Source organism: Gopherus evgoodei, chromosome 5 (assembly GCF_007399415.2).
Source record: "Gopherus evgoodei ecotype Sinaloan lineage chromosome 5, rGopEvg1_v1.p, whole genome shotgun sequence".
In the NCBI taxonomy this organism is placed as follows: domain Eukaryota; kingdom Metazoa; phylum Chordata; order Testudines; family Testudinidae; genus Gopherus; species Gopherus evgoodei.
The window spans coordinates 116,542,435-116,570,061 of record NC_044326.1 but is presented as its reverse complement, the minus strand read 5'-3'; the positions used below and the strand labels follow the sequence as shown (position 1 = coordinate 116,570,061).

The 27,627-nt window shown below is 38.0% G+C and overlaps 1 protein-coding gene across 4 annotated transcripts in view; it reads right to left on the bottom strand.

Moving 5' to 3' along the window:
* Positions 1-6,736: 6,736 nt before the first annotated feature.
* Positions 6,737-27,627, bottom strand: part of LARP7 (La ribonucleoprotein domain family member 7) — a 37,247-nt gene continuing 16,356 nt past the window's right edge. For all 4 annotated transcript variants that reach the window (XM_030564732.1, XM_030564734.1, XM_030564730.1 and 1 more), the window contains exons 8-13: positions 25,435-25,570; positions 20,400-20,563; positions 19,337-19,455; positions 16,269-16,428; positions 15,097-15,188; positions 6,737-7,146 (exon numbers count right to left, since the gene is read on the bottom strand). In XM_030564732.1, coding sequence (XP_030420592.1) covers positions 7,066-7,146; positions 15,097-15,188; positions 16,269-16,428; positions 19,337-19,455; positions 20,400-20,563; positions 25,435-25,570 — 752 coding nt within the window. In that variant the 3' untranslated portion in view covers positions 6,737-7,065. The remainder of the gene's footprint in view (positions 7,147-15,096; positions 15,189-16,268; positions 16,429-19,336; positions 19,456-20,399; positions 20,564-25,434; positions 25,571-27,627) is intronic.

Sequence of the window (27,627 nt, the reverse complement as noted above, 5' to 3'; positions counted from 1 at the left end):
TTTTTAACTGATTTCTGTGACTAAAATATAACTCTGAGAAAAGAAGTTTGTGATATTTGACTAACCATTTTTGCTAGTTGCTTTACCACCGTACATCACCAGTTTCGCAGATATTTAAATGTTGCGCCTCTAGCTACATTATATTGGCAAATTGTGAACATATCAAAGTATTCGTAACAATTCAGATAATTTACCAAATTATTCAAAGTTCTGTAGAACAGTATTAAAATTAAATATACATTTTTAATGCGGCATAGTCCAACTGTTTTGTGCTGATGATAGTTTGATTATATGTGATTAATGGGTTCATTATTTATTGCATTTTATCACAGAGAATGACCAGATTATGCATGGCCGAAAGAAAATCCCTGTCTTTATTCAACTGCTGTAATTTTACATTCTATATGTGGATATGTATTAATACAGAGGAAGGATGGTCTTGTGATTGGTGAACGGGACTGGGACTTCGGAGATCTGGTCCTCTTTCTGGTACTGCCACAGCTGTTCACTGAAATGCTCTGTGCCCCAATTTCCTATCTGTAGATGGGATATTACTATTTCCCTAACTCACAGGGGTACTGCGAGGATAAACATTGGTGAGACATTCAGCTACAGCAATGACGGAGGCCAACATAGTTGGGTAGTACCTCCAGATGACAAATAGCAGGACAGAGAACAAGTAGGACCAACTGAACACTTAGCTATAACAGAGCAAGGAATTGAATCCAAAGATATAACAAATGACTTGGGCTCCAATCCTGACTTCTCTACAGACACAGAACAACAGTTTTAGGCCATCATTAATACATTGCATCATTTATATTAATGTTTAAAGATATTACGTATGGCCTGACACATTGGAATTTTGATTAGTTTCTGAGGGCTGTCAAGTAAATCAATTGATAAGCCCACCATGAAATCTTGATCAGTTTAAATAAGGTCAGATTTTGTTATGCTAGACATCACAGTTTGTAGCAAGGGAGATGCTTCATAGAACTTTAGGAACATTTGTAACATTAGAGAAAATAATGTTATTGATGTGTTGTATGGAGAAGTGAGGGTGTGGGGGGCATTCACAGGAAAGTTAAATTAAACTCATTGTCAGTTCTTTGGGGAAGAGATTTAACTGTGTTTGCGCACTGGATGCATCACAATGGATTCCAATCCTGGTTGGGGCCACAGGACACTAGTGTAATACAAATAACTGATTAGAATATAGGCCTAAATCCTCCAGTTCCTATGTGGGCAAACTCCCCTGGACTTCAGTCATAGTGATAATATTTTAATTTGCTTTAGGAGACAGCCTGTCTGTGAGAATGTGATTAGTTTATTTGGCAACCTTCAAGAACCAGTTTAAATTCCAATTTCAGCTACATAGTGTGTTCTCAAAAATTAGTGTAACTGATGCAATTTGTAACCACAACTCAAACACAGATGTTAGTTGTGCAAGATAAAACACCGTGGCACAATAGTTGGCATTCATGGGAAAAACAACATTAAGATAGTAAAAGCAAAAGAACTAAATGGAGATAATAAAGACAGTGAAATAGTCTTTGGGGATGCTGAATCCACACTCAGGAAACAACTAATGATTTAGAGTGTTCTTTCACTGCGAAGTTCACATTTTCCACACAATAAAGTCTTTTTACAGGAACTCAGTGTTATTCAATGGAAATCCCATACAGAACAGGTGGAATTTTAAGACTCCATGATTGCTCCAGAAAGTACATACAGTAATAAAGAACAAGATCAAAACAAACTATAAAATGAACATTAGTAAGGTAGAAAAAATTGAAGAATAGGAACACCGTTAAGAATAGGAACAAAGTGAGACAGAAAATCCCACAAAAGACATGAAGTGTGCACATGAAGAGGTTCTGCTGCCTACTAGAGAACATGCAGGTCCTACTGCTTCAGCTCTGCCTCATCAAGGCTCTTTGCTTACAAATTAAAAACAACACACAAGCCAGTATGATACGAATTTCTATTTAGGAGAAAGATCTGTTCAATGGTTTCTTTAAACCACTACATAAAAGTTAAACATGAGTATTTATTAAACTCACTTAAAATAGAGGCTGGAAACTGGCACACGTTTCTGTCTGATAAGGACCAGATTGTGAAACATTCACTGTGAATGTATACGTATGCAGTCTGTTCAAGAACAGCAGGCATGAATAAGCGAATGGCAGTTACCAGCTATGAAGTACAGGAGAGATCCACTAATGTTTTGGGGCTGTGTTTTTGGAAACAATATTGGGCAAACTCAAGAAGCTGTAGCTGAGTAGCTTACTTGTGTAATATGCAATTCTTCTGGAAAACCATACTTCATCATGAATTCAAGAGGATAATGAATTAAAATATCAGTGTAAGAGGAGGAATTTGAAGAAATCAATAGGTGTCTGAAATATTAAATATGATGAGAATGCTTTCCTTCAGAGCCCTGACCTTAATCCTCAAGAGCAAATATTAGGTTTACTTAGCATAAGTCAGGAGTGCATTTTTGAAAAACTTATACAGCTCATAGGGTTTTTCAAATCTGAACGGTAATGGCAGATTTGACAAAGAAGATGTGCTTCCTATCCCAAATTTCCTGCCTCAGATAGGCTTGAGTACACCCCACACCTCTAGGGGCCACTAGGATGCATGCAGTGCTTCCCCTCACCCTGCCATGTGTCCAAAGAGGAAAGAAACTGCTGAAAGGCCCCAACCAGAGACTGAGGCCAGCAGTGCAGCTGCAGAAGCAGCTTATGCAGAGACCAACAGACGTGGATAGTATTTTCTACAGTTTTGACTGGACTTTCCCCTCTGCTGATTACCTGTTTGTTCTAATGCCCCCTTCCAGTCTCAACCTCAGCGTAACTCCACATACCTCTGCCATCCCACAAAGAAATTGCAAAATGAACATGCTATTTTTTGCCATCACAGTGATTGCTCTGCTCTGCCTGTTCTATCCCTTTCCCTATACTTTGTCTATCTTGTCTATTTAGAATGTGAGCTCTTTGAGGCAGGGACTGCCTATTGCTCTGTGTTTGTGCGGAGTTCAGCACAACAGGGCCCTAATCTTGGTTGATCTCTAGGCACTACTTTAATAAACATGATTAATCATCTTTGTTAGGGAGAAGGCTACTCAGCAAAGACTTGCTTTGTGTGCAGGCCCTTTTCCACTATGCCCCCAAAGCATCCCCAGACAGTGCCTAGGAGTCCTGACGTGGGAGGCTTGAATAGCTCCGGAGACAGGGAAGCCTTCTGAAAAAGTATACTCCCCAGGCACAAGTAGTGTAGCTGGAAAACCCACCTCCATGCTCAAGTCTGTTGAGTCTGAACTGTCTGAAAGGGATTGGTATCTAGAGAAGATGGCTTGTAAGAAATCCTCCATAAGGCATCAGAGACTCCAAGATCCAAGTTCTTAATTCAAGACTGACTATCCAATTGTTTCATAGTTGGATAACTCATATTTTTACCATCCTTTAATTCTTTCTGAGTAAAGAACCAAGAGATTAACAACATTTATATTTTGATAATGCCCATTGGCCTCAGTTAACTCATACTTACTGTCCTATTTCTGCCTTGTAAAGGACACACAAAAGGAGAGAGAGGTAAAAAATGTAACCACATTAAAAACATGCTGCTGGTACTGAACACGTTTCAAGTTCCTAAGCCTACTGAAGTCATGAACTAAGAGCTGCTTCAATTAAAGACTTTGCTCCAGGCACAACATGGAATAACTGTGTTCTTATAAAAAGTAGATACTCTAGGAGATGGGTGACTCAACAAAATATGTGAAATAACCAAAGATCAAGGATTACTTTGCAGCATGAGGCATCAGTGACATCTCTTTTTCTGAGTCAAGTTGTATTATTTTTGAAAAATGGATTGGCAGTGTTTTTTACCTCCAAAAACTCCAAATGAAAACACCTGACCCCACAATTCAGAGTTGCCCCATTTGTGGCTGAGCCATGAACAGATTATTCTAAATAATAAAAAGCATTGTGCAAGAACATGGAAGTTCCAGATGGTAATATTCTCCACCAAAAAACCAAAACCACCTTGATTAGAGATTCCAGGTAGGAGTTAGACAGTACACTCCATTGGAAAGACAAAAAGGTGAAAGGAGGGCTACATCTCTGTTTTGGGATAGTCTTGCTAAGTACATCTCCAACAGACAGAATCCTCTTATTGCAGTGGCAAGGCACAAGAACGGAGCAACTATTATAAAATTTAACCTTAAAAATATATGTAAGCCATTCTGACAAACTTACATCTATTCTTCCCATGGAAGAGCAGATGGCTCATACTTGGTCTGTGCTTATGAGCCCTGGTCCATTTGTAGTCAGTGGCAAAATTCCTGATTTCTTCAGAAAGAGTATGTGATGGAATCCTACCACCCTCCCCACCTCCAACTGAAGTCAATGTCAATGGGAGTTTTGACACTGATTTCAATTGGGTCAGGAGCTCAACAAGGGCATATGATATATCTAAGCAGGACTTTAAATAAAGAAAATGGAAAAACACTACTCCTTGTTTAAGCGCTTAGGTTAATGTAAACATGGAGAGGAAGGGGTAGGGAAGGTTCCACTTGTAAAATAAATCAATCCGTGGCACTAAAGATGGATACATAATTTATTTTACAGACCATTGCTATCTCAGCCCTGTGCAAAACATGGAAGGTTCAGTGAAAGGAAAGAATATCCCTGCTTTATAATGAAATGTTTTACCAGGCAGAAAATTAAACATTTTATATATTTCTTAGGATTTTTAATAGCCTAAAAGCTGCAAATAAGAGAACTTCCGAATATTGGTGAAACTCAGAGGCTGATTTGATTTTGTTTGAGGAGGATTTAAAACACAGCACATCTCTTAGCACATCTCCTTATATCCCCTTGTGCAATAGCCTCAAACCACTAGTCATGCTCTCTTCTTTCTGTCCATTTTCTTTTTCTAGTCTTAATTTTTCACTTATGTATTTTTTCCTGCATATTTTTTGTCATTATTTTAAATCCATTTTGTTCTCCTAATTTATGCTCCCTCTCCCCACTTATTCTCCTTCATTCCATTGACAGCTACATCTAAATACTGCTTGGGGTGTGGTCACATGCGCTGCTGGCTTTTAGGCACGTACTCATTCTTGTGGCTGAGCTGAATGGTGTGGGGGAGCAAAGGACAGAAGCTTGTGCCAATGAACAGTTGCCTACCAGACCAGCACTGTTCCTGGAGCAAGTACACACAGTAGGGGACGCCAAAGGAACAAGCATACAATGAGAAAGCAAATTGTGGAATTCTATGTTCAGGAAAAACTTTCCTTATTTCTATTGCTCTGCTTCATTCCTCTCTGAACCAGTCTGATCCCACCCCAGATTGGTAAATTCCTTAAAAGATCTCCTTTGGAACAAATTTTGCAAGCCTGTGAGGAAGGTAAATAAGAAAACATTTACATTTATTGTTTGAGAATTCTAGTTCCATAAATAACTCCTATTTATAGCTTAAAGTGTATATATTGTGCAATTTATGCGCTAAGATACAATTTAGTGCACATAAATATTTCACATTGCATTGTAGGTTGACAGTATGAAATATTTTATAGCATAATTTTATTTCTACAGCCTGAACTGTGGGTTTCAGTTTTGGACAGAATAATGGTTAAATGTATGAATGATCAGCCCTAGTCTTTGATCTCTCCATTAATGTAAAGAGAAGTTCACACCTTTGTTTGTGCTTTATTGTTTGTGTCTGATTGCAGAGCAAATAAGACACTAACTCGTTGATCTATAAAATGTGAACACTGCTAGTTGCAATCAGAAGGGTGAACAATTTGTTTTAAAAATAGAGGTACACTCCTAAAATATCAGCATAATCTATTTCAGGGGTAGGCAACTTATGGCACGCGTGCCAAAGGCAGCACGCAAGCTAATTTTCAGTGGCACTCACACTGCCCAGGTCCTGGCCACCAGTCGGGAGGGGGCTCTGCATTTTAATTTAATTTTAAATGAAGCTTCTTAAACATTTTAAAAACCTTATTTATTTTACATACAACAATAGTTTAGTTATATATTATAGACTTATAGAAAGAGATCTTCTAAAAATGTTAAAATGTATTACTGGCACGCAAAACCTTAAATTAGAGTGACTAAATGAAGACTCGGCACACCACTTCTGAAAGGTTGCCAGCCCCATATCTATTTAAATAACCTAAGTCAGTGAAATGCATCGATTTTCTGTGCCCATAGAATGTGTTGCTGACAAATTACAGGAGCAGTGTAGATGTTTGTACTAGCCACGCACACTGTGCTGGTGATATCAGTATATTTCTACTGTATGTAGTGATGATAATTCATGATGCAACATTAAGCCACACAATTCAGCCATTATTGATAGCCAGTGTTACACAGTCATGGAGAAGAGGGAAGCAGATAAAAGAAAAGCATGGGGAAAATACTAGAAAAGGAGGTGACATTAGATAATACAGAATGAGGTGTTAAGTTAATTTTTGGCATATTTAGTAGGTTTCTTTTCAGCCTGCGCACAGCCTCTGTGATACTCCAATATTCTGACAACCCTAAAGTGCTTAAATATGATTTTAGATAAATTATCTATCCAGTTTTTACTATAATTTCAATCTTTCTACATTTTTCCTCCACAGTTTGATGGAGGAAGCAGAGACCTCAAATTATTTAACATAAATTAGCTTTATTATTCACATTACTCTTTGCTGATCTTTTTAAAATAAAAGTCAAATTAATATTGTCAATTTCTAAAACATTTTATTTGTTCTTTTCCGCAATTCAGTTTATAAAACTGCAATATACAAAAATTCATTAGAAGTAAAACTAAATGTAAAACAAAGCAAGACCTTGTTTGATACGTTTCCCCAGAAAGCTTTACCTACAGTCTCAGGAGCAGCAAACACTCAGCATATTTAAAAATGGAATTTAGAATAAAATTGCACACTGAAGAATTTTGAAGCAAATGGACTGGTTTTTGACTTCTTCATAAGAACAGTTTATGGTTTCATTAAAACATCCAGTGACTATTTTAAATATTCTTTTATAGAAAAAAATCAATTTTAGGTCAGTCATCTTCAGAGAAGCGGATATGTTTACTTGTCTCTTGTGTCTTTGCAAGTCTCATTCTTTCAGCTTTGGCAATCAGCTACAAAAAAACAAAAACAAAACATAAAATTAAAGTAGAAGTGAAAGAAAAACTGCATTCAGATTACAGGTTTATATCAAAGTCATATTCAGGCTAGCAGGTCTCACAGAAGATAACTAAACTTTGAACAACTGAACCAATCTGTACAGAGCATAGTTCTCTTGATACCAAAAATGAAGAGGTTCCTGATATCATTTTGATCAGTAGCATATAGGAACCATCACAAAGTACACAAATAGCACAAAGTTTTTCCTTAACCTCTGGACAGATGTGTCTTTAACATTCCATCCCAGTGTCCCATCCAACGTGGGGGAAGAGAGGGAGGGAGGAAAGGAACTGATAGTTAAACACACACAATCCAAAGACCTCAAACACAACCTTTTTTAAATAGACTAGTTCTTTGAGGCTTCAAGCTCTTACTTAACTATAGCAGGATCAAACCTTAAAGAAATAATTGTTTCAGAAATGCTATGTCATCTTCTAGAGTCAATTTCTGGAGAGAGAAAAGACTGAAATCCAGAAGGAGGCCCATCCTATAGATTGGGAAAACAATGCATTATGTATTGCAAATCAAATGACTACTCATCTGAACGTAAACAGTATTGCCCACAGGAATGAGCTTGGGCCTAGGAATCCTGAATTCAAACGCCAGTTCTATCGATGACCTCTCTGTGTTTCAGTTGCCTTATCTGTAAAATTGAGATAGTCCCCATCTTATCAGGGTATTGAGGGTTAGTTAATATTTGTAAGGTGTATGAAATTATAAATGTTAAATTGTGGTATTACTAACAATTTCACTCAACCCTTCAATTTGACTTGATTGTACATTTTAGAAATAAGCATTTATAGCTTTTAAAAACTGTGAATCAAACAAATCTCAAAATCCAAGGCTGCATGTATAGCTTTAAGAAGGATATTACATTATATATAGTATAATAATAAAAATGAACATTCCAAGGGAAGGAGTCCCATTTTTACTGGCATTAACAACTATTTGCATTGTTGACCAGAGGGCATTGCACCTTTCCCCTAACCCTGTTCTACTGCCCTTGAGGCTCTGTCACGGCAAACTTATTTTACCACCTTTGCAGAGGGAGGATAGACAGAGCCATTGCTGGAACTCTACATTCATTTGTAGCTGAGCCACAAGAGTTGGTGCAGACTAATGAACGGGAGGCTGTGGCTCTCCTACAGATCAAGCATACTATATCCTCTGCACTCCCAGCCCTGGATAGCCTAGCCAGGAAATCAACACCTAATGTCTACATCTAAAATTTTGCAGCTGTATAGGGCTGTATAGGGCCAGCGCTGCAAGTGGCCACACTTACAGCAACCAGCGCTGCAAGTGGTGTTAGATGTGGCCACACTGCAGCGCTGTTGGGCGGCTTCAAGGGGGGGTTCGGGGAACGCGAGAGCAAACCGGGAAAGGAGACCAGCTTCGCCGCGGTTTGCTCTCGCGTTCCCCGAACCCCTCTGCAAACTGCAGGGAAGGAGACCAGCTTGCTCAGGGTTCGGGGAACGAGAGAACAAACCGGGAAAGGAGACCAGCTTCGCCGCGGTTTGCTCTCGCGTTCCCGAACCCCCCTGCAAACCGCAGGGAAGGAGACCTGCTTGTTCGGGGTTCTGGGAACGAGAGAGCAAACCGGGAAAGGAGACCAGCTTCGCCGCGGTTTGCTCTCGCGTTCCCGAACCCCCTGCAAACCGCAGGGAAGGAGACCTGCTTGCTCGGGGAACGGGAGAGCAAACCGCGGCGAAGCTGGTCTCCTTTCCCGGTTTGCTCTCGCGTTCCCGAACCCCCCTGCAAACCGCAGGGAAGGAGACCTGCTTGTTCGGGGTTCTGGGAACGAGAGAGCAAACCGGGAAAGGAGACCAGCTTCGCCGCGGTTTGCTCTCGCGTTCCCGAACCCCCTGCAAACCGCAGGGAAGGAGACCTGCTTGCTCGGGGAACGGGAGAGCAAACCGTGGCGAAGCTGGTCTCCTTTCCCGGTTTGCTCTCGCGTTCCCGAACCCCCCTGCAAACCGCAGGGAAGGAGACCTGCTTGCTCGGGGTTCCGGGAACGCGAGAGCAAGCTGGGGAAGGAGACCAGCTTGATTACCAGAGGCTTCCTCCTTCCACGGAGGTCAAGAAAAGCGCTGGTAAGTGTTTACATTGGATTACCAGCGCTGGATCACCAGTGCTGGATCCTCTACACCCGAGACAAAACGGGAGTACGGCCAGCGCTGCAAACAGGGAGTTGCAGCGCTGGTGATGCCCTGCAGATGTGTACACCTTCAAAGTTGCAGCGCTGTAACTCCCTCACCAGCGCTGCAACTTTCTGATGTAGACAAGCCCCTAGTCTCTTCCACAGCAGCACACAGAACTCACCATAAAGACATTGGGACAACTTGGAATCTTAAAAAAAGAAAAAAAGATTAAAAAATGGATATTGTTTTGCCCCAGGGAACTCTCCCACTACGAAAATAATTCTGTCGTCCACTTTCCAGTCACTGACCAGAGGACCCTTTTTCTTCTTCAACACTGGCTCAAAATATTAGGCAAGTCCAAGAGAGGTCCTTAGTTTTTCAAACCACAACTAACATGTGAGCTGCAACTTTTCTTCCATTTCCACTCATACTTTCAACCCCTCTCTCTTATCACAGCACACACCACATAAAACTCACATGGCAACAGCAAACCTCCCCTCATTCCTTGGAGATCAAGAACAATAGCTGGGAAAAGCTCTCAGTCCAAAGTAATACGAAATGCAAAAATGTTCATATGTCACCCTTTGTGGGAAGCAAACTGCACTACTAGTTAACAACTTGCCAATTCAGCTTTTTTGTCTCCAATCTGAAGAAATTAAATGGGACACCACAAAAGTCAATTTTAAACAAAAGTGAGAATTTCAGGAAATTTCTGCCATCACTGGGATCCACGGTGACTCACATCTACGCAACCTTTTTTTTTTCTTTCAAGAAACTTACTTTTAAAAAGTAATCTTACATATATACACACTGTACACCTTTAGGGCCTTAATACATCGGCAAAAACAGATGACAAGTTCTGCTGAGATTCACTTAAAGACACAGAATCTTGTCAATTATCTTAAATCATCAACTTTAAAAAACTGTGGTCTTGTCATGTGTGTGTGGACATCTTGCTTGTGTTCTGGAGGATATTGAGTCAAAATTGATATATGCCATTTAGTATCCATACTGGGGTATGCATTGATTTAACTAAACCTGTGCAAGTCTGCATGTAGATAGGCCCTGTGTACCGCAATAGCAGAAGTATAGACTCTATCCTCCAGAACACAAGCCAGACGTCATGTGAGGAAATATAGTAAAGGAAGCAGAGAAAATGCAAAGAAACAAGGAACAGACAAAAGTACCTCAATTTCTTTCAAGTCTAGGTAGAAAGTGTGTAGGAAGACAGATGTTCTTGTGAATAAAGCCCAGCCTATACTAGGGAAACTTGCACCACTTTAACTACATTGATGCAGTTACACAGCAGGGTTTACACCGGTATAGCTAACTTTGGGCACCACTGTAAAGCCTTACCTATAATTAAAGTTGCACCTATCTTGCTTATATGAATATAAAATTGTTAAACTAAACCAATTGTGCGTGCTCACACTATTGTGCTTGCACCGCACTAGAAACCACATGAGCACACAGCCCTGTTCTGAATTGATGGTAGTGCTTTGTAAGCCCCACTTTACATTGGTGCTCAAACATTACACTGGTGCAAATTTATTTAATGTAGGCAGAGCCTAAGCTGGAGTGAACAAAACTGATGCCTAATTCTTTAGAGAAGAGCCAAGTACCAGGTAAGTCTGACAAATACTCTTTTCAATATATCGTAACCTTCAGTATTCATTCATATAATTGGAAGATCTTTTTAAATTATGATAGATGAGTTTCTAACTAGAATTCTGATCCTATTCAGACTATATAAAGTGCATGTATTTTTGTACAAGATTCATGTTCAACACTTATCTGTAAATTACTTTACAAACAAAAAGACTAATTTTGTACTTGTAAATTACAAAAGAAATTGGATTTTAAATCACTTTAATGCTAAGAACATATTAACAGCCATACTGGGTCAGATCAAAAGTCCATCTAGCCCAGTATCCTGTTTTCCGGCAGTAGCCAATGCCAGGCACCCAGATGGAACAAACAGAGCAGGTAATTGAGTGATCCATCCCCTGTTGCCCATTCCCAATATTGGTTCTTAGCTGTAATGTCTTCATGAACTGTACAGCCTTAATTATGAAAGTTTTTATTACAATAATTTTCTTGCTTTCCTAAATTGTGACTTTAAAGAAAAAAACAACTAATTCTGAAGGATCTTTAACAAAGTTTTGACAGTTATAAATGAACGCTGATGAGCAGGGCAAAAAACAGATAGTTGTTGAAAATTGCAGTTGGAACACAGACTATCAAAGAGGAGTGAAAGAGTTAAAAAGTTATTTGACTTCCGTTAATCATTCCTCTCAAAAAGCCTTACTTACCAATGTTAGCATTTAAATAGACCTGACTAGGCTTTGAAGCTAACACCTCTCTGGGTTGAAAGGTGATGGGAAAGGGGGAGGAGTGAGAGTCTGCACCTTTTGCTGCTGCTATTGTTAGGCAGAACTGAGAGTTTATTTTTGCAAGCCTAGTTGAGTTACACATTACAGGCTACCTTACATCAATTTGCACAGCAAATACTGTACTATCTTCACAACAAGAAGCTCTAGAAACTTGGGTGCTGAGTTTCCACAACCCCAGCTGAAGTCAATGGAAGCTCAGGATCTTTGGGAGGTTGGGGGGGAAATCAAACCCTTAATTAAAAAAAAAAATCCATAATTTAATAAAAAATGGCAACAACATATCCCTGTATGGTGGCTTTACCTATGTGAGAGCTCAGAGAACATTTAGTAATTATATGAATTATAATATTATCTGCAAAAAATACTGCTTCTAATAGCATTTTTACCTGAAGAAGGAAGCAGCAATGCAGCCATACAAGATTTTTTCCTTTTCATCTATATATGCAACTGGGAAACTAAGACTGGTCAAGAAAACAAGATGATTTTCCAATTTAACAAGTGAAAACAAAAGGGTTATTTTAAAATTCAAACAGAAGACCTTACTTGCAGTGGATATATAGTGATCAAGGCAATAAGAGATGTAAGGTGAGACTCACCCCTTCTCCAGCCCCTGTACAAAAGGTAAAGGGGACAGAATGGTGTAAAGGGACTCTAAAAGCCCCAGATCTAGGCAAAGGAGAAATTCCCCAGGGCAGGAACTGAAGATGACAGCTACATGCTGTTTTCCAAGAATCCCTTAAACAGTGGCTTAAGGGGTGCAACAAGGTGGGAGGAGAATTTTAGGCGCACAGTTCTACTAAGATGCTGGGCAGCAACTTAGCCCAGGTTTACACTAGGAGTGCTTCTCTGGTATAATTATACTATTATACCATAGCAGCAAAGCACTCCTACTATGGATTCAACTTTTGCCGGTACAACTTATGCTGGCTTCCGCAAGCGAAATAAACTATACCACCAATATTACAATTTTGCCAGTATAACTGTGCCTAGGGTAACCAGATGTCCCGATTTTATAGACAGAGTCCCAATTTTGGGGCCTTTTTCTCACATAGGCACCTATTACCCCACCTCCTATCCTGATTTTTGACACTTGCTATCCGGTCAGCCTAACTGTGTCTACAGTAAGGGCTTCTGTCAGCACAGCTATGTTACTCGAGGATCACAATTCTTCTCACCTCTGCTAGATCACAGTGTTGCCAACTCTCATGATAATCACTAAAAAAATCAGAATGAGGAGTTCTTGTGGCACCTTAGAGACTAACAAGTTTATTTGTGCATAAGCTTTTGTGGGCCAAACCCCACTTCATCAGGTGCATGGAGTGAAAAATACAGTAAGCAGAATAACCAAATTTTGGCAATTGATCTTTGATTATCGCCAGATAAGTATGCCCAGTGGTTGGTGATGGAATGTTGGATGGGATGGGATCTGAGTTACTGCAGAAATTTTTTTTCTGAGTGCTGGCTAGTGAGTCTTGCCCACATGCTTAGGGTTTAACTGATCGACATATTTGGGGTCAGGAGGGAATTTTCCTCCAGGGCAGATTGACGAGGCCCTGGAGGTTTTTCGCCTTCCCCTGCAGCGTGGGGCATGGGTCACTTGCTGGTGGATTCTCTGCAGCTTGAGGTCTTCAAACCACAATTTGAAGACTTCAATAACTCAGGCATAGGTTAGGGGTTTGTTATAGAAGTGGATGGGTAGGGTTCTGTGGCCTGCTTTGTGCAGGGGGTCGGACTAGATGATCACATTGGTCCCTTCTGACCCTAGACTCTATGAATCTATAGCACATGAAAAGATGGGAGTTGCCTTACTAAGGGGGGAGTCATAGTGCTAACAAGCCAATTCAATTAAGGTGGAAGAGGCCTATTCTCAATACTTGACAAGGAGTGAATTATCACTGTTTTCCTTAAAAGCCCAGCTCCTGGAGTCAAGTGGATATGATGATGATTTCAGCCTTTATTCTTAAAGAAAAAGTAAGTTTCTAGCCCTCCTGGTGGTGGAGAAAGTTTCAAAATGTGACCCCACTGCACCCTAAAGGCTCAAAAAGCAGAAGAGAAATAAAAAGACCAAATCTATTATTTTTACATAATCTCATTATTTTTGGTGAGCCTGACTCATAATTTTTCAGCATTTGGGGTTGGCAATACTGTATGGCGGCAGAAGTTTGTAGAGTAGACCTGGCCTTAGACAGCCCTGGGCTATATAGCTGTGCTGGCCAAACCGCCAACATAGACGCAGCTACGACAACAGAAGAGGGCTTCTGTAAGCATAGCTAATATCGTTCAGGAAGATGGTACTATTACTATGCTGATAGAAGTCCTCCTGTCAGCAGAGGCTGTGTCTACACTAGGAGGCTATGCAAGAATAGCGATTATGGGCAAATCCTAGGTTCCACTGGGACCATTCTGGCCCTCAGCAGTCTAGAATTGTTAGGGTTCTGAACACCTTCCCCCTCTCCCAACACCCTCTTGGGCTGCAAGTTCTGGTGTAGCACAGAATCTCATCCACAGACAGTAAATGTGTAAGTTTGTGCACATACAAGAAAAGAGATGTAGCAGGGAATGTTCCTCATGCTCTGGTCTCCAACACTGTGTATGCAATCCAAATGGTTCAATCTTAAAAATCATGAGTCATGCTCCTAATAATAATAATAATAATAATACTTTAAAAAAATAAAATTTTTGATTTTTACCATCTGTTTTTTTGAGACTTGAAGGGTTCATGTTTACAAGCTTTTCTCCACTGTGAGCTTACTTGCTTTTAAATAAAAGCCGAGATTCTCATGTAATTGCCTGACACCATGAGCTAGAGGTTTAAGAAAAACACCAAATATTGAAAAGACTTGTGATAAAAATCAGAGGAGTTGGCAACACTAGTATAATCAGTCCCCTTAACTTTATCATGGAACAGCACATAAATTCTTTTAAATTCCATCTGAAATGCATTGTTTTGCAGCTTTAAAATACTATTCAGACCAATCGGTTTATTCCATTAAATGTAAAGCTGTCTTACCTCTTAGAACCAGAAATCAGAATTCTTTAACTACATGCAAACATAAAACTCATTAGCAGTGACTGCTTCAGAACACCAGAGTCTAGGTGGGCAAATGATTCATTTTTATTTTCTACATATAGCAACTGGGCCCTGCAGTAACCAAGTGCTCCCTACTTTGCTGCAGCATTTGACTGTAAAATCTACTGCCAAGTCATCAGGATAAGATGAGAGACGAAAGTGGAGCGGAAGATCACAAAGTTGAGGAAAAATACAGATATTTCCCTTTCACCCATGCTTTTGATCACAGAAATCACATTTCAATCACTGTTCCACAAAATATAAATATAAATCCGGACAATCCACTATTCAAACTTATTTTACCTTTTCTGTGCCTCGCCTCTTTTCTCTAGGTTGGTTAAGTTTAGCTTGTCTGTCCACCAAAATTTTCTGCCAGTACCGCTGTTCGTGATCACCTTGACATACACAGGAAGTGATAGTGCATTAACAAGGTTATCCAGTATAAAGAATGCAGCATTTTATCTGTCATGGCCAGCTCTACTTATTTTAATATGTATAACCATGTGAACAATATTTGTGGATGAAACCTTCAGTTCTCAGCAAAGAAGGAACTTCTGTGTAAGAACAGGTTAATCCCTTTTCATTATGAGAAGGGGAAAACCTCATTTCAAAATGGAAGCTCATTTCAATAAAGGTAGTTTTAAATACAACATTAGGCATACATATAAATCTTCAATCACTGACTTTGTGTTAATCTGAAAGAATATTTTTTATGTGGGGGAGGAAGGGGCAGAGGAAAAAAGCAGAGAGGAAATTTGCTCCCCCAAAATCATCTTTGTTTTGAGGTCAAGTCTGGGAAATTTTTTGATGGTTAAAAGTTACTTATTTTCATTTCAACAAGCTGATTTAAAAAAAAAAATCCTAAACAATGACTTGGCGAGCACTACAAACCCAGAAAGGGATCTAAGGTAAAGTATATTATGTCTTTATATCAGTATAACTGCATCCAAACTAAGACAGTTTTATCACTTTAGCTATTACTGTATAGTCAGCTAGTCTAGTCACAATTTTCCATAAAATTCATTATTCCAAATGTTCTAGAGAGACACACTTGCCTTTCACCATTACATTGTAATTACGAGCCTGAAGAGTGGAATAGGAATATGATTCACTGCAGTGACAACTGTCCATTGTCACTGAAACCAAAAAGTGATCTGCTAGTTGAAGTCAAAAGACCACTCTTGTAAGAATAAAGTATTGTGGTGTGGTTAAGGCAACCAATTTAAAACACCAACACATTTTGACAAAGAAAAAGTGACATTGTATGTTCGAGGTTTTGACGCTTTATTTTTTGTAGAAAAAGGAGAATAGCGATAAGAAAATGATATAATACCAAAATAGTGATTCTATAATTTATACATGATGCAGAAAAGTATCTTAACTGAATATCAGCAATAAAGTTAAAATGCAGCAACAGTCCTGCTCTTAGCTCCTAGGAGCTGTCTCTCATGCATATATTTTAATAAACATCTTACCAGTTAGGACCTCAAGTTTCCAGTTGTTTTTAATCTGAATTTCTTTATGTGCTTTCATTACAATCTGTGCATCTTCAGGAGTTTTAAATCGAACATGACACTCTGTGTCTCCTTCCAGCACATCAACATAAGCAACATCAGCTATCATAGCCAGAGCATCCTGTGGCACAAAAGAGAACTCAGACAAGTTAGCCAGAACAAAAATAAACTGCAGTATTTTCAAATACTGTCCTTTGAAAATCCAAGGTGCATACAAAGGAGCAATGGCTTGGGAAATATTCTCTAAAGTCAGTTACAAGGAAGTGAAAGTGGAACTTTATTACATTAATAAACAAATCTTATGTCAAATAATTTCTGGCTAATATTTATTGAGTTTTCAGAAGAAAATCTCTGAATAGTCAATGTTTACTAGATTGAGAACGATATAATTTACCTCAGAGTTGCATGTGTCCCAAGAACCCAAGCCCAGGCCGTATCTATTACGAATGCACTCAAAAGCTAACCCTTGTTGATGTCCTTTACAGTCATTAGGAGGGATGACAGCAGCAGAAGAATTATGTAATGCAATAGTATTTTCATCTCACGTTAGTCCAACAAAAATATATTTACTTCCACGCCTAAATATTTTATTTAAGGTTATGACTGTGGAGAATGAAAAGAAAAACCTCAAGAACAGTGAAGAAGTTAGGAAATCAGTACATGGCACACTACAGTGGATACTGGAGTTCCTTTTCTCCTATACCAAATGATCTCTGCCTGAAAACTGACACCAGCAGCTGAAGAAGGAAGAGTCACACACACTCTTTCAATCAAATACTTTACCTGTGAAACTTGCTGTGAGGGAAATTAACTGGGATCACGCATTCCTAGTCAATTTCATTCACAGCAGGTACTGCAAGTAAAAAATGTTTCTATGCAAGAATTAGGCACTACTTTTAACCCTCCAGCTGCAAGGCTAAATCTGAAACCCCCCCCCCCAGCACCTAGGCTGACAAGACCATGTGTGGTCCAAACAAAAACTTTTCACTCCTAAGTTTAGTATTCCCACATAACATTTCCACAGAAAATTATGCAGACTACCAAAATTAATTTTACAGGAATATTTACTTATTGACTGATCTCTGAAAAGTGCCTCCACTCAGTAGCATGAAATAACATGTTGGTAATCAGAATTGAAATGTTTAAGCAATAATGTTACCTTTTGCTGGCTTATTGCATATATTTCAAATGTATTTTGCATATACCTGTCAAGAATGTACTATGAAACCTAGACCAGGTACAGAATATTTCCATAATTTCCTACAGTAGGCCAAAACATCATAATATTTTTGTGTAACATTTTGTAAAATGTTATGTCTGCCCTGTTTATTCTCTAGTCATGGTTGTGACTCCATAGTTAAGATGGGGAGTGATTTTCTATTATAATTCATATTATCACAGTCCTTTCTTTTCTCCTGAGAATTTTCATGCTTAGTCAAGGTCAGATCATTTATTTTTTAAGACTGATGCAAATCAGTCTTGTAATTTGATTTACATATATGAAAATACCAGAGTCTAACACAGTTTGATTTCATCTCCACAAATAAGATCAAAACTTTGTTACCCCCTTGACTATATTACATCATGTTGTAACACAAACCCCTGACATAATAAAACATGTGAGTGCAGACAAACGCTGAATAGCACTTAGATATTACAAGTGATGAGTGAGGGAAAGGGAGGAGGTCAGACATTCTCTCATTAATGTCTCTTGGCTCTTAGCTAGCTGCTTATAAATACCTAAATAGATAAGACTGATTCAGTTGCAAGCATATCACCAATTTGTTTTCAGTAGGAGAGATATGGCCCTGATCTTCCAAAAATTTACGCACATGCTGAAGTTTACATACTTATGATTAGCCACCCTGACTTCAATTGTATTATTCACAGGATTGTAAACTTAAGCAACTGCATAAGTCTTTACAAGACTAGGTCTGAAATAGTTCTCTCATTGCCTTAAATGATCTACAGAGTATTCATTCCAATATTGCCAATATAATGTTTACTGTTTGAAAAGCATTCAAGTATTAAACCTTCTGATTTAAGTGTCATAAAAGATTCAGAGTCCCATCTATGCAAAAGAACCAGCATACACTAATACTTCACATATTACTGTGTCCGGGGCTTCTGAAATGGATGTTTCGTACTTAAATTAGGGGCAAGTGATGAAAATGACCATAGAAAATCAGTTTCTGCGTTTCCTCAAACAGGCACAAGTTCATGTCTCTATTTAGTCTTTCTTATCTGAACCAAAAATACATAAGAAGCTGCAAGTTGCAAATAAAAAAAAAAAGTTGGTCTTCTATCACCTCACAGCGCTGCAAATTTATATTAAGTTTCGTGTAAACTAAGGCCAAAAAATCAATTTGACAAGCACAAAAATAAGTAACAGTTACATGTTATTTCATTTATCAAATTACATATAACCACATGTAACATAAATGGTATTTTGGGAATAATTCTAAGTCACTTAGGGAAATATTTTATGACTCTCATTCAGAGAGCACTTTATTGGCCTCAAGTTCCTATTAGATGAACAAACCTTATTAAGTAAAATATTATTTTGAGAGAGATTAGTCTACATTAAGTAAATATCATCCATTTTGCCTTTATATGAAGTAAAAACAGTTTATCAGTAACAAATAGTTTTTTGTTTTCTTAACAATACAGAATTCAACTGATGTTTGCAAGGGTGGAGCAGTCAGGGCTGGTGATAGAGGGAGAAAACGACTCATCCCCAGTAAAAAGTAAATTTGTTTTATAAAACTTATTTTTATGGTAAACTTGACTTCTCTGGAAGAACTCTTTTCATCTGCTCAAAGCTTTTATTACTGTTGGTTTTGAAATAGGTTCTCTCAACCTGGTTCTGCTTTAATGAAATCTTCCATTAATCGGTACTATTCAGAAATACGTATACAGCTAGTTGCCAGATAAAAATTCAATATGACTAGTTTAAATGGTATTGAATCATTTTCAGGATGGTATAAGGGGAAAGGATAACAGCTGCCCTGAGGTTACAAAGGCATTACCTTGATGTGTTTCCTGCCTGGTAGGGGTTCGGTGCTAATGATCTTCAAAATTACTCCACTCACAAACTGTGGTCCCATTGTGTTAGCTTTCTCAGGGGGGCCAGAATCTTCATTGGTGGCTGTTAATTTAAAGAGGAAAAGAGCATAATGAAGCTTCACACATATTACCCTGACAAACACGAGATAATCACAAAAATCACACAAACAATGCAATAAATCTTGTGGTGGCGTTCACACAGTGAATGAAACAGATACCAAACTGCTGCAATGAATAAATATTTTCTTGTTAGTTGGGAACAATTTATATATATGGCTACTGATGGCAGAAACTAGTATTTCAAAAGATAAAACCAAAGTGACAATACCAGGAGATGGCATAATGAATTAATCAATTAGAAATCCCTCCTAAACAAAAGGCCTTATACAAGTCCTTTTGCAGTTTTAAACACAATGTATGGTAAGAACACTTAAATTAACACCCTCTTAGTTGTAAAAAGATCTTTGCACCCCAAATTCTGGAATGATCTTGGTGAGTGCTGAAAAAGATTCAGCGCTCCTAAGCTAGAAGTTTGTGGACAGAAGTTCAGAGGATCCGGTGCAACCTAGTAACAGAGTAAGGCAAGAACTGAGTTGAAACATGGTTCTGACTAACACGGATGCATCGTTTGTGTAGACAGGCCCGGAATGGAAACTACCACAATACTTGGTAGTTGGTTTACTATGAATTATCATCATTAAATTAAACTAAACGTCTCAAAACCAAAGATCATTTTGTAATCTTGGATTATTTTCTAAGTAATTTGATTATTCATTAATTCAGATAATTCAATAAACCATAATCTGTATAAATACAATTTATTTTACATAACATGGCTCCTTTAATATGAAGTGTTGTAAAAGCTTTATTTCACTCTGCCTTTTCCATTCAGAGAAGTTAGTACACACTGGAACTATTTTGATATAGATCTATTTTCCAGTTCTATTAGAATATCAAACTCTAACAAACACCAACTGCATTAAAAAAAAATCATAAAGTATACAACATAAAGATCATCAGAACAACCTTCACATTTAACATTTTTTGTTTGAGGACGCTTTTGTACACCACTATCTGTTTCCATCTTCTCCAGACACTCAGATTTGATTTGGGACATTGTTTTCTTTAAGGAAGCCATGCTGGCTTTTTGAAGGGCCAAATATTCCTGCTTCAGATCCATCCATTCACTCCTACATAAGACAAAGATTTAGGAATAAAAATGTCAATACTTGTGCAAAAATAATTAGACTTAAAAAAGCCATTACCAACATAAAGACAAAATTATGATACTATTATTTGTATTACTGCAGAATCTGGGAGCTGTAGTCATGGACCAGAACCCCATTGTGCTAGGTGCTGTACAAACAGAACAAAAAGACAGTCCCTGCCCCCCAAAATGTAATCAAAGTATAAGACAAGAGACAACAGATAGATACAGATGAGGTAGAACAAGACAATATTGGTCAGCATGATAGGCAGTGATCTCAGTACACTAAGAGCCTGTTATCAAATTTTTGTAGGCATCATGAGAAAGACAAGTATTGAGGAGGGTTTTGAAGGAGGATAATGAGGTAGCTTTGAAGACGTTTGTGGGGAGTTCTGCCTAAGTGCAAAGCACAGTATGGAAAAAGCACAAGAGTGCTTGTTTGAAAAATTAACAAATGGGCAAAGGGAGGGTAGCATCATGGACTGATTAGAGGTGACAGTCAACATCTTGATAGCAAATGAGAGTGGGGATAGGGTGACATGGTCAAAATGACTTGCAAATAAAATACACAAACCATAGCTGACATCAGGGGGCAGATGCTCAGTTGGCGTAAATTGGAGCTATGGCAATATACGCCAGCTGAGGCTCTCTCCTGTTGTGCTTAATGGCCTCCCCATCTTTTTATATAGCTGTCTAGGGTCTGATGGTTATCTGACTAAATTACCACTTCATTTTATCTACTAAATGGCCTAAATAAATACTAACAGGAGAACAAAACTACTAACAAATTAAGAGAGATTGCCAAGTGTATTACATCTTCTTCAGAAAGTATTATGAATGCTTTGGTAAATCAGACATTACTATTTGGAACTGGAATTACAAGAGTGCGGACGTTAATTCAGGACTGATTAGTTTTACTACATTACAAATTAGTCATTTTTCTCTAGAAAATTCACTGATTAAAAACCAACAACTGGTTAAACTCACAAAAAAAAACCTTATAGAGATAAGAACATTCTTTACTATTCAAATGCATTAGAGTTTAAAAAAAATCCACACTGCATGGAAGCAATTTATATATTTACATATATTTAACATGGAGATGTTTCTGCAAACAGCTAGAGCTTTGCTCCATAGAAACACAATGCCTATAGCGCCACTGTGAGAATGACTCATTGTTACCCTAATCTGTGCTATCAAACAAGCTGATAGGGGATTTTTAAAGAGGAGGATATCTTGTGGTAATGGTTTTAGCTGTTAACATTGACAACTGTATACTTCAAAAAAGCATCTAGCTCACCCAGGATCACAGGTTCTCACAGAGCAAAGACATTAAAATAACAAAAGAGCCTTGTAATGATTCTTTGAGATAAAAAGGCAACAACCACTCTGTAGTAAGGTATGGTATAAATAAGAACCTGAGGAGGCACTCCCTGTTAACTAGACTGGAAAGGAAGAGAACACCAAGGGGAATGAGCCAGGCAAGTAATTCAATGTTTATAATGTTCTTCTGAAGCATTTCTACTATGCAGTAATGAATAGAAATGTAATATTCTTGTGTTGTATTTCATGCAGCAGGTGTACTGAAGTGGTGGAAAAGGATAGCAGACACTGCAAAGTACTGGTTTATGTGGACCCCTTCTACTTTAACATGGAGGTGCTTTCTGTGACTATAAAAAGTAAGTGCTTCCATGTTTTAGTAGAGGTGAATCCTGATCTCAGTCCTGGAATATCCACATGGAAAAACAGGAACCTTGCCTCCTCTGCTCTTGTGTCAGGATTTGTTGACCCATAAAAGGAAATAAACACAACAAGAGGAAAAATAAAAATCATGTTTACCTATTGTGTAAAATCTCTATTCTAGAATAGTTGGTGTTCAGACAACACCAGTATATGGGTCAGGTAACTAAATTACATTTATTTTTTAAAAAATTAGTATGATTTTGCTGGTCAACTTATTTAAGTGAGTATGTTATTCTAATTAATATTGATTATGACAAGTGAGGTATTTATGACAACTTTTAAAGGACTCCCTTTGTTTTAACATGGGGGGTACCTGCTGCCTAGAAAAAGTAAGTGCTTCCACGTTTCAGTGGTGGTGGCTCCTAACGTCTTGAATTTATGACACTTTTAGAAAATAAGACTGATCACCGCTCAGAAAGCAAACTAAAATGTGCAAAAAGTAACAAATGCTAGCGAGTCTGTCCTTTAAAATATCAACTCCTATTATTGTTGTACTTCAAACTTCAGATTTTTCACAACAAAAATGCCTAAAGATTACATTTTATATTATATATATTACTCTATTAGAAATTACTCTGAATGTGCATGCTATACATATTTTAACAAATTCTTATATGTAGTTATATTTTACAGAAAAGAGGCATAACAGACGTTTGCAGTCTCAGCTTAAAGGATCCCCACTACTTTAATGTGGAAGTACTTGCTTTACTCCTGATAAAGTAAGTGCTTCCATGTTTTAGTGATGGTGAAACCTGATTTTTCAACTGCAGAACATCTACAATGAAAAAATTCCCATTTCCACAGAAAACAGTTGATATGGAAACCTAGACGACTAGTTACAATTCTGTAGCAAATATCCTACCATAGTAATTTAAAACACACACTCTAAGGGAGAAATCCTGCCCATATGAGGTAAGTAGCATTGAGACAGAATCCATGGCTTAGATTGGCATCATGACATAATTATGAAATTCTCTGGGGCAGGGGGCAGTCAATACTCTGTTTTTCTCCAGCACTAATGCATCTCTATATCCAGGGTTAGTTTCTCTCTTTTCATAGTTAGTCTTTGTTTTAAAGGACCCCCTCTACTTTAACATGGAAGTACTTGCTGGATGCTTGAAAAAGTAAGTGCTTCCATGTTTTAGTTGTGGTGAATCCTAATTGCTCATTTACAGATCAGTTACACAGCAGAAAATGCTATTTTAAATACACTGGTTAAAAGTACACTGTGATTATCTGGAGGGCCCCAAATTGGAATATTGTTTGTGTTTGATAGTTTGTTGTTTGTATTCGATAGTACTATATTTTTGGCTTTATACCGATTTTTGTATTTTCTAGGTAGCATACAACACAGAGGAACAGATAGCTGTTGTTTAAATCCAATGATGTATTAGAAGGAATGTAAATAAAATAAATAGGGCAGTTTATTTTAATTTGAATCTGTTTTGTTATCTAAAGTTTGCTGTAAATATCTCTTGTAAAATGTTTAAACTTTGTTGTTATATATCTTAACTGCAGGCCAGTACTGTTGCTAATATGCAACTCTGTTGTGTAAAAGCTGGAATTGCACTTTAGCAATGGTGATGGACTGTAAGACATACAAATAGATATTACAGGAAATGGCAATGTAATACTGGACATATTAGATGCTCTCAGATAAATATGTAATTTCAGTTTGGCAATATTTAATAAAATATGCAACACTTTAGAAACCTGTGATTTTATTGAACAGTTATATTTTTTATATTTTATTTGTGAATGTCAGAGTTAACAGCGGCATGTTGGTGTAAAGAAGCACGCACATTCACGTATACCATTATGTCAAAACATGAAAGCACTTAAATTTATTTGGGTTACTATATATACAGTTTAAACAGATGTAAAAGATTCTTATCTTCTGTTTCTGGGGATTAATTTGGTCTGTTCACTTGTAGAATATACTAATCAACAATCATGAACAATTCAAATTTTGATCTTGGAAGGATCTAAGAAAGTACAACATAGTTATCCACAACTCTTTAAAAGTATCCTTTTTGAAGGAATCCCATTAAATTCAAAGGACCTGGCAACACAGCTTGGCTAAAAAGCAGCATTTAAAATGGGAACTAACACTTTTATCCCATAAATACTTCTTCCCACACAAGACTCAACTTATTGCTAGTTACAAAATAATAATATGGTTTCCAAACAAACACTTAAAATATTTTACCTACACACATCATGGGATTACATAGGAGAAAAGAGACGTTTTAACAGCAGATTTTGTGCCATGACTGACACCACAGTCTGCATGGATAGTAAAATCATAACTGAAGCTAAGTTTTCATTAATTGGGAAAAAGGTGCAAAAAACATTTCCCCTTTTTCAACTTGAAAATCTGAAGTTCAGTCCTGAACAGGAAAGCATTCAAATACAATGCTTTCAACCTATCTCAGGCACTTCAATTCCTTTAATAGAAAGGAAAAAAAAAACATGGTCCATATTCCAATCCTACATTGTTGTAAATTCAAACACCACCAAGCTGAAGGGTGTAATGCTGGTGTAATTTAGTCCTGAATTTATATGAAGAAAAAGACCTGTGCCTTATGCAAACTCTATAATGCCATCAAAGTACAGACCAGTTTCATTTATTTCAGTATCCAATAGAGTGGTCAATGAGAGATTCTTAATTAGGTTTTAGAAGCTTTCATAATGCTCCTTCAGTTCCCCACAATTAGGTTCAACTGGTGATCAACATATGCTGTGAACTTAACATTTTACTTTTGCACTTAAAATAACAAAGACAGCAGGGATAGCTAACATGCCACCATATGGTGGAAACTATTTTCCCCATTACTACTCCTAAAACAGCAGTCTTAAGACAAATTTTGACAAGTTCCCAAAAAAGAAAACCATCTGATATATTAATGCAGTGACATTAATTTGAACTAATGCTGACTGAGAGATTTATAGCAGCTAACTGATAAGATGGGGAAAAAAACCATTACTGTCCTACAGTGCAAGCGGGTTAATGCCATTGCTCTCTTTTTGAATGGTATGGTATATTCAATCAGCACAAAAAAAAACACTACTCTGAATGCTATAAACATATTAGTTGGTTTCATAACATACTTTGAGAGTACTCTCAATGGAATGACCTCCTCTCCCATCTTGTGCCTTTCTTTGTGCTTTTTCTTATGCTTTCTTTTTGATTTTGAAAGAGATGTGTCTTTCTTATCACCGTCTTTCTCCTCTTCTGTAGTAACTTCTAAATGAAAAACCCCAAAAGAAAGATAATTGGACATGACTTGGACAGATCATATTTAAAGTGATAAACACATAATTGAAATGGCATGTTCCTTCATTTACATTGCTATAAGCAGCACTGCTGTGACAACATTTATGATCATCTTTTTCAGTTTGAATTTTTCCTGCTAATATCACAGTGAAATGTAGGGAGGTCTCTTCTACTTTCTTTCCACAGTATATTTAAAAAAAGTACAGACTAGTACAAACTGTCAAACAACATGAAAAACCAATGCAGAACGCAATGGTGCCTGTTTTAGACTATTATTCACTCTCTACTTTGTTTCATTCCGAACCCTTCCCTCCTTTTTCCACTGAGCACTGAAGGTTTATCCTTTACAAAGCTGAAAAGCTATTGTACTCTATTGCTTTCTTCATCTTAGATTCCTAATTCTCCTTTAAGCCATCTATAATCCAGTATTCTTCTCCTCTTCACACCCCTTCTAGTTCACATCAAAACCATCTCCAGCTATGTGAGTAAGAGAAACTCATGAATGGATTTCCAACAATAGTTGCTGTCTCCCTACTTTTCTCCCCTCATCAGTAGCATGAGCCAATATTCCAGGGGTTCTCAAAGTCCATTGCACCGTGAGCTGCTTCTAACAAAAATTACCACATAACCCCAAGAGGAGGGGACTGAAACCTGAACCAAAGCCCAATCCCCATCACCACAGGGTGGGCGGCCAAAGACAAATCTGAGCCTAACTCTAACTTGAGCACCACCGTGCTGAAGCCCTCAGGCTTCTGCCCCAGGTAGGGGGCTTGGGCTTCAGCTTTGATCCTGGGGCAGTGGGCCTCAGGCTTTGGCTTTGGCTCTGGCCTTGGGCCACAGCAAGTCTAAGCCAGCCCTGGTGACCCCATTAAAATGAGGTCGCAACCCACTTTGGGGTTCCAACCCACAGTTTGAGAACTGCCGCACTATTCTATTTCCCATAAATTGTTCCCTGTCAAAATCAAAAGCAGAGGTAGTCAATAGGCAGACTCCAGGCCAAATCTGGACTGCCAGATGCTGTTGAATGGACCCCAAAATACTTAATTATTATCATTATTTTTTCTGGAGTCTGGACCTCGACTACACATTGGCCAAGAAATTTGGACCTTGACAAAAAATAAATCGACTACCCTGATCAAAAGTGATCTTATCACTCTCCTTCTGCTGAAACCTTCAGCTTACTAGTTCTCACCTGCGAACCACAATCCTTTCCCCTCTCCCATTTTATATAGACTTGGCTGCTTCAGTATGCAGACTCAATGACCTCAAAAGGTCCCTGCCAGCCCTACATTTCTAAGATTTTATCATTTTTGTTCTGAAAAAAGTTGTTTTCTCAACACAAACTTTTGGATCTGTGGATATCAACCTTTTCCACATACTAAGATTGCTGTACTCCCAGGTGATTTGCTATTTTACTTTTAGCTTCTAACCATGGATCCTTATCTTCACATGTAATTTTGACATAGCCTTTGATATCTTGGGTTGCTGTATCTTTCTTATTTCCAGTAGAAAAGAAAAAGAAAAAAAAAGTGTCTCCAGCACATTCCTTTTCTTATTTTAATCCTACTCATCTAGGTTTTTATATGGGGCCTGTCACCATAGTCTTGCATTTTTAAATCTACACCTAATTTCAGTGGTGTTCCAGCTGCCCATACCAGGTCTGATTGAGCCTTCCCTGTAAACCATATTTATTTCTAATGAGAGTGTCAAATCTTACCTAGTGTCTCTGCTATTCTCCATCAAGTTCATCTCTCTGGAATGTCTCAGTACTAGATTTAACCTTAACAGCATCTCTATGAGCAATGACATCCAACTCTACATATTCCTCAACTCATTCTCTGAACCTTCATGTATTTGCCACCTATTGCCCAAATACTAATGAATGCTTCAAAAGACTAAAGTCCTTTTGATAAAAAGTAATTGATGTCCAATGTCTGAATCCATTATCAGTCTCTTTAGCACATAAATTTACCCAGTACACACTAGTCCAAGTACTAGGCCTAGTAACCCCTGAGACCATCCCTCCC